The 13,748-nt window shown below is 45.1% G+C and overlaps 1 protein-coding gene across 2 annotated transcripts; it reads right to left on the minus strand.

Moving 5' to 3' along the window:
- Positions 1–840: 840 nt before the first annotated feature.
- On the minus strand, positions 841–9,831 carry CENPA (centromere protein A). Of its 2 annotated transcripts, XM_001087306.5 has the most exons (5): positions 9,480–9,831; positions 3,884–3,993; positions 3,291–3,368; positions 2,795–2,976; positions 841–2,356 (listed from the first exon to the last, which is right to left on the minus strand). In XM_001087306.5, the coding sequence occupies exons 1-4, from the start codon at positions 9,571–9,573 to the stop codon at positions 2,842–2,844; spliced, it is 417 nt and encodes a 138-aa protein (XP_001087306.1). In that variant the 5' UTR covers positions 9,574–9,831; the 3' UTR covers positions 841–2,356; positions 2,795–2,841. The 2 variants fall into 2 exon arrangements, with proteins under 2 accessions (XP_001087306.1, XP_077816114.1); XM_077959988.1 differs by lacking the exon at positions 3,291–3,368 and having other exon boundaries at positions 9,480–9,728.
- Between the last annotated feature and the right edge of the window lie 3,917 nt (positions 9,832–13,748).

Genomic DNA, 13,748 nt, shown 5'->3' on the forward strand with positions numbered 1-13,748 from the left:
GTTTGAGGCTGCAACGAGCTATCATTGCTTCACTGCATTCCAGCCTGGGTGATAGAGCGAGACCCCCCTTTCTCTCGAAAATAAATATGGCCAGGAGTGGTGGCTCACACCTGTAATCCCAGCACTCTGGGAGACCGAGTCAGGCAGATTGCTTGAGCTCAGGAGTTCAAAACCGGCTTAGGCAACGTGGCAAAGCCTTGCCCCTACAAAAAATAAAATTAAATTAAAAATTAAAAAAAGAAATTAAAAAATACATAAAACAAAAACCCGGCCAGGCATGGTGGCTCACGCCTGTAATCCCAGCACTTTGGGAGGCTGAGGTGGGTGTATTACGAGGTCAGGAGTTCCAGACCAGCCTGGCCAACATGGTGAAACCCAATCTCTACTAAAAATACAAAAATTAGCTGGGTGTGGTGGCGTGGGCCTATAATCCCAGCTACTCGGGAGGCTGAGGCAGGAGAATTGCTTGAACCCAGGAGGTGGAGGTTGAATGAGCCAAGATCATGCCACCGCACTCTAGCCTGGGTGACAGAGCAAGACTCCATCTGGGAAAAACAGAAAACAAAAAACCCAACAACATCATAAGTGCTCAAAATTTATAGTAAATTGTAACAATATTATGTAACAATATCATGATGTAAACCACTTATTCTCATGTTATCATATAAATACCATGTGGTGCTGAGAGCCCGGTTCCTGCCTGGCATTTGAACGTGATGTACATGTATTGCAGCAATATACTGGTTAGTACAATTTCAAGAGAGCTGAGAAGTGTCAATTTAATGAAAACTAGAGGAAGATTATACTCTTTTAACTAACGACATTGACAAGAACATTAAATATATTTGTGACTAGATAAGCTTTATTCGAATGCCTGCATAAAAATAAGCTGATGTCAAACAGGAAGAGGTTTTTCCAAAGGCTTAAAATTTATTAAACAGGCTGGGTGTGGTGGCTCACGCCTGTAATCCCAGCACTTTGGGAGGCTGAGGCGGGTGGATCACTTGAGGTCAGGAGTTCAAGACCAGCCTGGCCAACATGGTGAAACTCTGTCTCTACAAAAATACAAAAATTAGCCAGGCATGATGGTGGATGCCTGTAATACCAGCTACTAGGGAGGCTGAGACAGGAGAATCATTTGAACCCAAGAGGCGGAGGTTACAGTGAGCTGAGATCATGCTATTGCACTCCAGCCTGGGCGACAGAAAGAGACTCCGTCTCAGGAAAAAAAAAAAGTATTAAACAATAGAACTTTGTGCATCTCTTTAATCTGTCTCTGACCTCAGTTGACTGACACATCATTGTTAGTAGTCTGCCCTCACTAATCATTTTCACCACATACAGATCTCATATCTTTGGGCGACACTTCCCATGTCTCTGGAAATCTTTTAAATTGCTTTCAGTTACAACAGAAGGGCAAGGTTTTCATCTGGTCATACTCTACTCCATCAGAAGCAAAACCACCTCCCTTAATTATCTTGTTTAAATTGTGGTTGTTTGCAAACAAAGAACTTATTGTTAACGTACAAAAAGTATAGTATAATCTCTATGCTATAACAGTAAGTCCATTTTCATTAAATAATTATTTTGATTTTTATTATCTCTCTACAAAGACACTACGAAAATACCTGTAAAAGCATCGAAATGGTACTTTAAAATCCTGAACTGATAAGATACATCTTCTATGATTTACAAGAGTAAAATGTTAAATTCTACAAGTTAGAATTTCTGAATTGATTTTGACAGGAATTTACTAGAAGGAACCAGAACATCAAAGCTTACAGATTTTCTATTCATCCCCAATTAAGTTTCTGAAAAGCTACACATGTGTGGACAAGCACAGTCCACTCAGTTACTTGATGCTGCCACTAATGGTGAGACTACTCTGAAGGGCAGAGGTCTATATGCTGGAAATACCCAGCCTTCCAGGCAACTGCTCAAAGTGTTCTCCTCTTATTTTTTTCCTTATGTGTCAAATAGAAGTACAAATGTACACATAGTAAAAAATGTAAATACTACAGAAAGATCTAAAATAATAAGTACATATCCTTTTTCCCATACCACAGCAAATCTGATGTTTTCAAAATCCTCAAATAGTCACATGAGTAACTCACAAACTAAAGTCAACCTTGGAGTCTCTTTATCTGAAAATTATTTTCAGGCCTTTGGAATGGTGTTGATTGTCTCATATATTACCTCTGTTACAGAGGAAAGTCATGCAGTCTTCTTCTCAAAAAAAAAAAAAAAAAAAAGTTTAAAGCAACATGCACATACTGTTCAGAGACAGCAAAGTCCAGACAGCATCGCAGAGTCCACTGGATCTAATCATGGCTCCAGAGAGTCCCTGGTATCATCCCTGAAATTAAGGAAGCAGACTTACTAACAAGCCATTTTCAAAAGTAAGAAAACTTAATCAAAAAAGAGAAAGTTTTCTCTTAATCAAAATGAGGTCATCTGATTCTTATAATCTCAACACTTTGGGAGGCCAAGGCAGGAGTTGCAGCGAGCCACGACGGCACCACTGGTGACAGAGTGAGACCCTGTTTCATAAAAATAAAACAACAACAATAACAACCAAAAGAAATTGGGGTCATCTGGTCATTATTTAATAGAAGGATATCTTTTATCTAACATTGTACAAAAGGGCACAAGCCACATAGTCCCAGACAGTCAAAACTAGATCAAACCTTTACTAGAGAACAAAGGGAAGGTGAGGTGGCAAGGGACTAAGGATGGAGAAAGGAAATTCCTTGAGAAATTCCAGCCCCAGTCATGAGAAAGCGGGTGCGCTTACCCCCTGGCTGAGCAGGAAAGACTGACAGAAACACTGGGCGCAGGAGCTCAGCCGAGTCCCGCCTCAATGCCCCGGATCCTCCGGGCCAGTTGCACATCCTTTGGGAAGAGAGTAACTCGGCCGGCATGTAAGGCGAGGAGATAGGCATCTTCAAAGAGATGAACTAGAAATGCTTCCGCTGCCTGGAGACAGAAAGAGAAAAAAAGATGGACACAGATGAAGGGGCATAGGCTGCTTTTTCTTGCAGACCCGCTAAACTTAATCTCTGAGGGCACAAAGGACTGTAGGAAACTGTTCACAGAATGAGACCGAACTTTGCCAGGGAATTCTGCTGTCACCACACAGAATCCAGCCTCCAAACCCTCAGGGGTTACCTTGTTGTTCTTTTCCAGGAGGTCAGATTCAGCATGTGACACTCCAGTCAGCCTTGGAGAATTCTAGGCTGCCTCTTTCTCCCACTCAGCCCTCACCCAATTGTGCCTTGGTGCCTTCTTACCTCTTGTAGGGCCAATAGGGCCTGGGCTTGCCAATTGAAGTCCACACCACGAGTGAATTTAACACATATTTCTCTTGCCTGTGAAGGAGTGGGGATGGGGAGGAGTAGGAGTAGGGAGTAACAGAAGAGAGATTCAAGGGACAATGATGCTCTCCATGAGTTCCAGTGAATCCCCCTTTCCATTATGTTTTCCTGGCCCTTAATCTTAGGACCCAATTAGGAGCAGGTGTTGACTCCTGGGAGCTTAGGAACTGGCGGATCTCTTACTGGTGATGGGGAAATCACCAGTAACTGGGTGATGGGAAGCAATCTCCCAGGATAGCAAAAGGGATCCAAGGGTGGACAAATGAGAGAGTTCCTATTTATATAGTCAAAAACTACAGTTTTAAAAAGGTAGTAGGGGTTAGAAATCAATTCCATAAAGAAGTACAAGGTGCTCTTGGAGGGCTCATGTTTTCAGGAAAGATTCCCCTACCAGGTTACAAAAGAGATCCCTTGGTCATTTAGGTAAGAGACAGTAGGGTCCCTAATATCTGGGAAAATTTTAAAAAGGAGGGTGGTATAGGGGTTGGTGGGAAGCTCCCAGAGCTCACCAGGCGGCTGAAGGGGTACTTCCTTATCAAGAGGTGTGTGCTCTTCTGAAGCTTTCGGATCTCCTTTAGCCAAGCTTGTCTCCGCCGACCATGTTGACGGGAGGAAGGGCCTGAGCAAAAGAAAGGTAAGTTCAGTGGAAAATAGGTGATGCCTCACAGCTTGGCTGAGTCAGGTAAGCTGTCAAATCACTAAACTATATCTATGTGCCTACACTCCACAGAGCAGGGATTTTTGTCTTTTTATTAGGTTGGTGCAAAAGTCATTGCAGTTATGGCAAAAACCACAATTACTTTTGCATCAACCTGATATATAGTTATTTTGCTGCTATCTTCAGCAACTAGAAAACGGCAAATAGGTGCTAAATAAATATTTTGTTAAATGAATGAGTGAATGATCCTCTGCATTTGATTTTAAATGCTAATTCTTCCATGAAGCCTTTCCCGAATCCTGATCCCTTCCAAACAGATGGGTGACCGTCCTCCTCTGGGCTTTGCAGGACTTTGTACAAGTCTTAGATCTTTCTCACCTAGATTGGAAGTTCAATTGTTTTGTTTTTCGATTTCTTATTTGTTTTTTACAGCTGGAAAGAATCTGAGGGACTAGTATAATTCTCTTGTCTTGATTATCCTGAGGCCCAGCGAGGTGAAGACAGTTGGTCAGCCCTCATTAGTGGCCAAGCTGAGACCTGTGTAAGGAATGGCCTAACTCAGTGCCAGTGTCAGGCACCTGGGCTGTGGAGTCAGAGTCTTTGGCTCAAATCCTGGTTCCAACAAGAACAAAAAAGAAAATAACCTTAAAAATATTCCCAAAAATAGAAATCAAAAAAGTCAAATTCTCTAATCAGAAATTAAAAACTCATGAATATAAAAACCAGTTTCTTCTAACCCTGTGTTGAAGAGGAAACTTAATTGAAATTAGACTATTTAGAAATGAATAACAATAAAAAGCCCATACCCCAAAATCTATGAGATACAGCCAAAATAGCACTAGAGGAAAATGCATAGCCTTAAAGTGTACCTATTAGAAAACAAGAACATTAAAAGATATCTGAGCTAAGCATTCAAATTAAGTATTAGAGAGTTATTAAAGTAAACCACAACAAGATAGAACAAAAGAAATATTAGATAATAAGTTAGTGAAAATGAAAGTTAAAGAAAAAACAGCACAGTTGCTCCATAATTACAACCAAGGACCAAGATGAGTGAACCTCCAATAAGTTGAACAAACAAACAAAATACAAAAATAACATTTTGAAGGATAAAATTGTTTCAGAAATGTTATTCAAGATCCAGCCAAGGAAAGAGACTCTACACCAAGTTCAACAGAAGGCATTTAATACAATAAACTAATCACAAAGTGTTAGAAGAGCTGCAAGAGCAAGTGGGGAAGGTGAGACAATCCAGAGACGGCCTGTGCCAGGCAGCCGGCAGAGAAGATCATCCCTGGGTGAGGCTAGGGAACATAAGCCAATGAAACAGGGCAGTGTCCAGGAGACTGGTGACATTTAAAAGAGGGAGGACCCATACCCAGGAGACGAGCTACTGACACCTCCCTCCCTCCCCACCACCAGTTGGCAATCCAGTCACTGGAGGCAGTCTTTAATAAACAGACATAGGGCTGGGTGCGGTGGCTCATGCCTGTAATCCAGCACTTTGGAAGGCCAAGGTGGGTGAATCACCTGAGGTCAGGAGTTCGAGACCAGCCTGACTAACATGGAGAAACCCATCTCTACTAAAAATACAAAAATTAGCTGTGCGGGGTGGCGGGCACCTGTAATCCCAGCTACTTGGAAGGCTGAGGCAGGAGAATCGCTTGAACCCAGGAGGTGGAGGCTGCAGTGGGCTGAGCTTGCATCGTTGTACTCCAGCCTGGGCAACAAGAGCAAGACTCCGTCACAAACAAAAATAAATAAATAAAATAAAAAAATAAACAAGACATAGCATTCACAGAAAATGTGAAGATGAACACAACTAAAGATCACCCAACAATTTAAGAAGGCCAATACCATGAAAGAAAGGAACCAAACTCAACAAACAAAATAACCAATACCAGACGAAATTGAGTTAATAGAGAAAAGAGATAGAAACCTCGAGAGAAAAATGGATAACAATCTCAGAGAGGTAACAGAGATATGAAATCCATGAACCAAGGACAAGTGGTTCTGAAAAGTAACCAATTAGAGAGATCATGGAAAAGAACTGGGATCAAAAATTTAGTAGTTGGGTCTTGAAATGCCAACATGAAGAGATGGAATTTAATCCTAATGTAAGAAGAAGCCAGGGAAGAGTTTTAAGCAGAATAGAGATGTTGAAGGTCACTCCAGCTGCTGTGTAAGGAAAGAAGTGGAAAGGGACAGAGTGGAAGTGGATTAGCAGCTGATTAGGGGGCTCTCACAGTTGCTCTTGAGAGACGCTGGTGGCTTGGACTAGGGTAGTGGGAGCAGAGATGGTGAAAATGGAGTGATTAAGGAGCAGTTTGGAAGTAGAATTATCTGGACTTGCATTTGTATTGGAGATGGTGGTCTCCCAGGCTTGTGGTTTGAACAACTGGGTGGGTAGTTGTGCCATTTACTGAAATGGGCAAACTGAGGATGAAGGGGCTGGAGGGGAGTAACCAGAAGTTCAGTTCTGGGTGTGTTAAGTTTAACATAACCACGAGCCTTCAGATAGAAAGGCAGTTAGATATAGGTATCTGGGGTTAGAGGAGAGATCCAGGTATACATAAATTTGAGAGCTGTCAATGTAAATCTCGGTGGGATTTAGAGCCACTGAGGAGATGAGACCATCTAGGGAGGGGGTAGAAAGGAAAAGAATGTCAAGGAAGTCCAACATCAAGGAGTGGAGGGAGGCAGCACAAGCAGTAAAGAACACTAAGCAGAACTGCCAGAGTGCACAGTGGCATGGAAGCCAAGGGAACAGAATGCTTCAAGGAGAAAGAGGCCCACTGCATCAAATGCTTCTGAGACACAGTAAGAACACAGACCCGCCTACTGGATTTGGCACTACAAAAGGTGCTGGTGACCCTGACAGGAGTAGTTCAAGCAAATTAGAAGTGGGATACTGGTTGTGGGGAGTCAGATTGGAGTGGGTTGTAGGGTCACTAGGAAGTGAGGAATCAGACGCAATGTATGTGGACCTAACAAGTCTGGCTGTTTTAAAAGGAGAGCTATGAAGGGAAATAGAGAGAAATGGGAGGTATAGGGAAGTGAGAATGTGGGGTCAAGGAAACACCCCTGCCCTTTCTCTTAAGATCATAAATATGGTTGGGAGCGGTGGCTCACACCTGTAATCCCAGCACTCTGGGAGGCCAAGGCAGGCGGATCACTTGAGGTTGGCAGTTGGAGACCAGCCTGACCAACATGGTGAAACCCCATCTCTACTAAAAATACAAAATTAGCCAGATGTGGTGGCGCATGCCTGTAATTCCAGCTACTCGGAAGGCTGAGGCAGGAGAATCACTTGAACCCAAGATGTGGAGGTTGCGGTAAGCCGAGATCACCGTTGCTCTCTAGACTGGGCAACAAGAGGGAAACTCTGCCTCAAAAAAAAAAAAAAAAAAAAAGATCATAAATACTAGAGCACATGTGCCAATGCCAGTGTTAAGTGTCTGGATTTATCTAAGCACAGGTAGAAAGCTCCTTTGTAGGTGAAAGAAGGATATGACCAAGACCCCATGTAGAAGGAGGAAGAGCTTTGATAGGAAGGGGGACACCTAGTCAAGGCCATCATTGGCTAAGAGTAGGGGGAATGGAGCTGTAGGAAGTCGAGGAAGGAGAAAAAGGTATGAAATAGTCATGGGGAGAATGGAAAAGCAAGAATTCCAGACAAAGGGCAGGCACGATGGCTTTTCTTTGTAGAGACAAAACAATTTGTCTCTACAAAAAAGCTTTAAAAATAGTCAAGCATGGTGGTGCACATGTCATCCTAGCTATTCGGGAGGCTGAAGCAAGAGGATTGCATGAGCCCAGGAGGTCAAGGCCGCAATGAGCCAAGATAGCACCACTGCACTACAGCCTGGACGACAGAGTGAGACTCCGTCTCTAAAACTGAAGAAAGAATACCAGACAAAGGTGGTAGGACTGCCAAGAAGTGTTGACTGCCCATTTGAGATAAACCTTCCATTTGATCAGGAGTAGAAGGATGCTTCTACCTTGGAAAGCAACAGCAAACATCATACTTCATATTCCCGTTAAAATTACAAATAAGACAAAGATGGCCAAAACACCACTCTTAGTGAGTCTCAGGGCCTTACTAATACCATACAATAAGAAATAAAATGTTTAGAGACGAAAATGAAAGATTCTAAAGTTATGTGCAGATGACATAATAGTCTACTTAAAAATTTCAATTGAAGCAACTAAAAGAGACTAGGATGAACGAGAAGTCAGCAAGTTGGCTGGATGCAAAGGTTAAATGCTTGTGTTTTGGGAAAGAAAAAAAATCCCATCCGCAACAGCAACATCTAGAAACAACCTACTCCAGCCTAGGCAACATGGCAAAACCCCATCTCTACTAAAAATACAAAAAATTAGCCGGCATGGTGGCATATGCCTGTAGTTTCAGCTACTCGGGAGGCTGAGGTGGGAGAATCACCTGAGCCTGGGAAGTTGAGGCTGCAGTGAGCCCTGATGGCATCACTGCACTCCAGCCTGGGCGATAGGTCTCAAAAAAACACAAAAAAACAAAAAGCCTATAGGCACAGTGGCTCATGCCTGTAATCCCAGCACTTTGGGAGGCCCAGGCAGGAGGATCACTTGAGGATCACCAGGAGTTTGAGACGAGCCTGGGTAACATAGGGAGACCGAGTCTCTATAAAAAACAATGAAACAGACAAACTCTACAATACACTTCCCATCTTCTTCCTAGCTATGCAGCAAGAGTTAAGAGATAAGTAAAGCAGCTGTTGCCACCGTGTACCACACAGGCATCTGCCTCCTCCTGCCCTTGGGTCTCCCATCCACCAGCCTACCACACAGACAATGAAGACACAGACTTTGGCCCCTCTTTCCCCGGACACAAGCTCTGGAACGCAACAGCGTGAGCAGCGCAGAAGGCCTCGGTTCGAGGCCTAAGAGCCTGTCCCGGAAGGGGAAAAAAAACCTGAAAGACACCTCCTAAGAGGACTCCTGTTTGAAATCGTCACCGAAAGCAGTCAATACTTGTGCAATCTAAAAATGCACAAACACAGAGGATTGGAAATCCCGTGTCCGCCAGAACAAGTTGTGTGACTCTGCTCAAGCTCCCTGGCTTGTGCCTTGGCTTTCTCATTAGCTGTAAAATGGGCACGATATGAAGCTGAGATAACGCACGAACAGTGGGACGCAATGCCTGGTTGGCGGTGGGCGCTGGGTAACCGCTAGTCCTAACAAGAAGACGGCGTTAGGGGCCAAGTGGCTGCGCCGGTCCCTTCACGCTTTCGGAACCGCTTGCTCCAGTCCCTCGCAGGGCTGCCACCGCCCGTGCCCGGAGCGGATGCCAGACGGCGGAACCGCGTTGTCCCCCAGCAGGGAAGGCCACGGGATCGGGATTCGGGAGATCCGGGCTCCGCCTGCGAGCCTCGGTTTTCTCCTCTACGAGATGGGCCGCGGCCAGTTACCTAAGGAGGGGCCCCGCCGGGAGGGGCCGGGGGTCGGGCTCGGGCTGCGCCTTCTCGGGGCCTCGGGCTTGCGGCTCCGGCGGCGCGGGCCCATGTCACGCCGCGGAGGGTGCCGGCGCCCGGCCCCACGGCTCCTGCTCGGGCGGCCGGGTCCGGGGGCGAAAGGCTGGCTTCTGGGGAGCCCAGAGAACGCTGGGCCGCGAGCCTCACAGGAGCCGGTGCTTGGCCGCAGTCCGCGCCGCTCGCGTTCAAATCGCTCGCTCCGCCCACTTCACCGCCGGCGTTTTTTAAAACCCGAATCCAGCGACTTCCAGTGGCTGACTCTGGAACGCCCCTTACGTAGAGCGACTGCAGGTAGGACCAATGAGAGTATGAACAAATAGCGGCGATGGTAGGAGGATAGGGGCGACTGATGGTAAAATCAACCAATAGACACCTAAAGAAGTAAGAGGGGGCGGGAAATTCTCCTGCCCCTGCTTGCCAATCTGGGTGCTGGTGTTTGCGGGACCGTACTGACGTCCTCAGGTGCCCTCCAGTCAAAACACCGAAGCTCAGTTCGGAACGTAGATGGTGTGTTTGTAGCACGTGCTTTTCTAGACAAGTCACTTTCCTTAAACATTTTATGCTTTGCCCTAGCAACGCAGAGACGACTTTTAAAGACGAGGAAACAGACCCACAGAGAATGTGACAACCCCATGTCGTGTCTGCGACCCTTCCAGGAATTATCCACAAATACACTCAGAAGCCAGTTCAACTGCGTGAACTTCAACTGCTGATCCTTGGGGTCGCGGGGACGGCGGGATCAGCGGAGCTTGGGTTCCGGCAGGGCAGGCCTCGGCACTATAGCAACGCAATCGTCCCAGAAAAACGCTCACTTCCCTTTGTTGGGGATAATAAAAATTCAAGTCCTGTCCCAGTATGTAGAGTAAGGAGAATTTTAATTTTCTAAATTTTATTTCTTGCATTTTCTAAATGTAGTACAGTGAACATGTAATCAGGAAAAAAGTTAGTTATAAAATTAGTGATTTCATGGAACCCTTGTGCATTGCTGGTGGGAGTGTAAAATGCTGCGGCTGCTGTGAAAAATAGTATTGGTGGTTCCTCAAAAAATCAAAAATAGAATTACCAGATGATCCAGTAATTCCACTTCTGGCTAAATATCCAAAAGAATTTAAATATAGCCAGGGACTTGAACAGATATTCTCACACCCGTGTTGATAGCGGCATTCTTCACAACAGCCCGAAGGCAGAAACAGCCTGAATGCCCATCAACAGATGTATGGATAAACAAAATGGGGCGTATACCACAATGGGAATTCTGACACCTGCTGCAACATAGATGAACCTTGAGGACGTTATGCTAAGTGAAATAAGGCAGTCCACCAAGGGACAAATGCTGGGCCGGGGTGCGGTGGTTCACACCTGTAATCCCAGCACTTTGGGAGGCCGAGCTGTTCAGATCCCTTGAGTTTGAATCCAACCTGGCCAACATGGCGAAACCCCATCTTGCCGAGTGTGGTGGCTCACGCCTGTAATCCCAGCACTTTGGGAGGCCGAGGCCGGCGGATCACCCGAGGTCAGGAGTTCAAGACCAGCCTGGCCAACATGGCGATACCCCGTCTCTATTAAAAATACAAAAACTAGCCAGGTGTTGTGGCGCACACCTGTAATCCCAGCTACTTGGGAGGCTGAGGCAGAACTGCTTGAACCCGAAAGGCGGAGGTTGCAACGAGCTGAGATTGTGCTACTGCACTCCAGCCTAGGTGACAAGAGCGAGACTCTGTCTCCAAAAAAAAAAAAAAAAAAAAAAAAAAACACAAAAGAGAAAAAGAAGAAAGAAACCCCACCTCTAACAAAGATACAAAAAAAAAAAAAAAAAAAATTAGCCTGGGCATAGAGGTGCACACCTGTTGCCCCAGCTATTCAGGAGGCTGAGGTGGGAGGATCACTCAAGTCCAGGAAGTTGAGGCTGAACTGAGCCATGATTGTGCCACTGCACTCCAGCCTGGGCCACAGAGTGAGACCTGTCTCAAAAAAAAAAAAAAAGGACAAGGCTGGGAGTGGTGGCTCATGCCTGTATAATCCCAGCACTTTGGGAGGCTGAGGCCAGTGGATCATGAGATCAGGAGATTGAGACCATCCTGGCTAACATGGTGAAAACCCACCTCTACTAAAAATACAAAAAATTAGCAGGGGGTGGTGGCACGCATCTGTAGTCCCAGCTGCTCGGGAGGCTGAGGCAGAATTGCTTGAACCTGGGAGCAGGAGGTTGCAGTGAGCTGAGATTGTGCCACTGCACTCCAGCCTGGGCAACAGAGCAAGACTGTCTCAAAAAAAAAAAAAAAAAAAAAAAAAAAAAAAAAAAAAAAAGGACAAATACTGTATGAGGTACCTGCAATAATTGAACTCAGAGACAGAAAGTAAAATGGTGGTTGCCAGTGAGTGGGGGAGGAATGGGGAGTTAGTATTTAATAGGTGGAGAGTTTTAGTTTGAGAAGATGAAAAATTCTGGATATGGATGGTGGTGATGGTTGCACAACACTATGAATGTGCTTAATGCCATTAACTGTACACTTAAAACTGGTTAAAATGGTAAATTCTATGTTTTGTGCATGTGTGTATATACATACACACACACACACACACACACACACACACGCGTTTCCCCCCACCCCCCCAACAGGATCTTGCATCATTGCCTAGGCTGGAGTATAGTGGTGCAGTCAGAGCTAACTGCAGCCTTGAACTGCTGGACTCATGCAGTCCTCCCACTTCAGCCTCCTGAGTAGCTGGGACTAATAGGAATGCACCATCACGCTTGGCTAATTTTTTAAAAAACATTTTGTAGGCTGGGTGCAGTGGCTCAGGTCTGTTATCCCAGCACTTTGGAAGGCTGAGGTAGGTAGATCACTTGTGGTCAGGAGTTGAGGTCAGAGACCAGTCTGGCCAACATGGTGAGATCCTATCTCTACTAAAAATACAAAAATTAGCCAGGCGTGGTGGTGTGTGCCTGTAGACCCAGCTACTCAGGAGGCTGTAGCAGGAGAATCGCTTGACCCCAGGAGGAAGAGGTTGCAGGGAGCCAAGATCATGTCATTGCATCCCAGCCTGGGCAACAGAGAGAGACTCTGTCTCTAAAAAATAAAAAAAATAAGTTTCCCAAGTGCCCTGGTAACTCTGGCTTATCATATAGCCCTTATTATACAGTCATGTATCTATAATAAAGGCATTATATAGTTCCCATGCTTAACAATGGGGATATGCTCTGAGAAATGTGTTGTTAGACGACTTTGTCATTGTGCAGTCATAAAGTATACTTACATAAACCTAGATGGTATAGTGTACTCACACCTTGGCTATATGGTATAGCCTACTGCTCCTAGGCTACAAACCTGTGCAGCATGTTCCTGTACTGAATACTGTAGGCAACTGTAATGCAATGGTATTTGTGTATCTAAACATATCTAACCTAGAAAAGGTACAGTAAAAAACAGTATAAAAAATGGGCTGGGTGCACTGGCTCACCCCTGTAATCCTAACACTTTGGAAGGCCAAGGCAGGAGCATTGTTTGAGCCTGGTAGTTAGAGATCAGTGTGGGCAACGTGGTGAGACCCCATCTCCACAGGAAAAAAAAAAAATTAGCTGGGCATGGTGGTGCATGCCTGTAGTGCCAGCTACTTGGGAGGCTGAGGCAGGAGGATTGCTTGAGCCCAGGAGTTTAAGGCTACAGTGAGATAGGATCATACCACTGCACTCCAGTGAGAGCAACAGAGCAAGACTCTGTCTCTAAAAAGAAAAATTTTCCTTCTTCAATAATAAATTACCCTTAGCTTAATGTAACATTTTAACTTTATAAGCTTTTTAACTTTAAAATTTGACTCTTTTGTAATAACATTTAGCTTAAAACACACACTGTGCAAGTATACAAAAACATTTTTTCTTTATATCTTTACACTTTTCTTTTTTTTTTTTTGAGACTGAGTCTCACTCTGTTGCCCAGGCTGGAGTGCAGTGGCACAATCTTGGTTCACTGCAAACTCCGCCTCCCGGGTTCAAGCGATTCTCCTGCCTCAGCCTCCTGAGTAGCTGAGATTACAGGCTTGTGCCATCATACCTGGCTAATTTTTGTATGTTTAGTAGAGACGGGGTTTCACCATGCTGGCCAGGGTGGTCTCGAATTTCTGACCTCAGGTGACCCACCCACCTTGGCCGCCCAAAGTGCTGGGATTACAGGCATAAGCTACCATGCCTGGCCTCTGGCTGCAGTA

The sequence above is a fragment of the Macaca mulatta genome, chromosome 13 (genome assembly GCF_049350105.2).
Source record: "Macaca mulatta isolate MMU2019108-1 chromosome 13, T2T-MMU8v2.0, whole genome shotgun sequence".
NCBI classification, from domain to species: Eukaryota; Metazoa; Chordata; class Mammalia; order Primates; family Cercopithecidae; genus Macaca; species Macaca mulatta.

Coding starts and splice junctions, on each gene's coding strand:
- CENPA (XM_001087306.5), bottom strand. CDS start 9,573: ATGGGCCCGCGCCGCCGGAGCCGCAAGCCCGAGGCCCCGAGAAGGCGC. Junction 3,994..9,479: donor CCGGCGGGGCCCCTCCTTAG/GTAACTGGCCGC, acceptor TCTTTTGCTCAG/GCCCTTCCTCCCGTCAACAT. Junction 2,977..3,290: donor CCCTATTGGCCCTACAAGAG/GTAAGAAGGCAC, acceptor TTCTGTCTCCAG/GCAGCGGAAGCATTTCTAGT.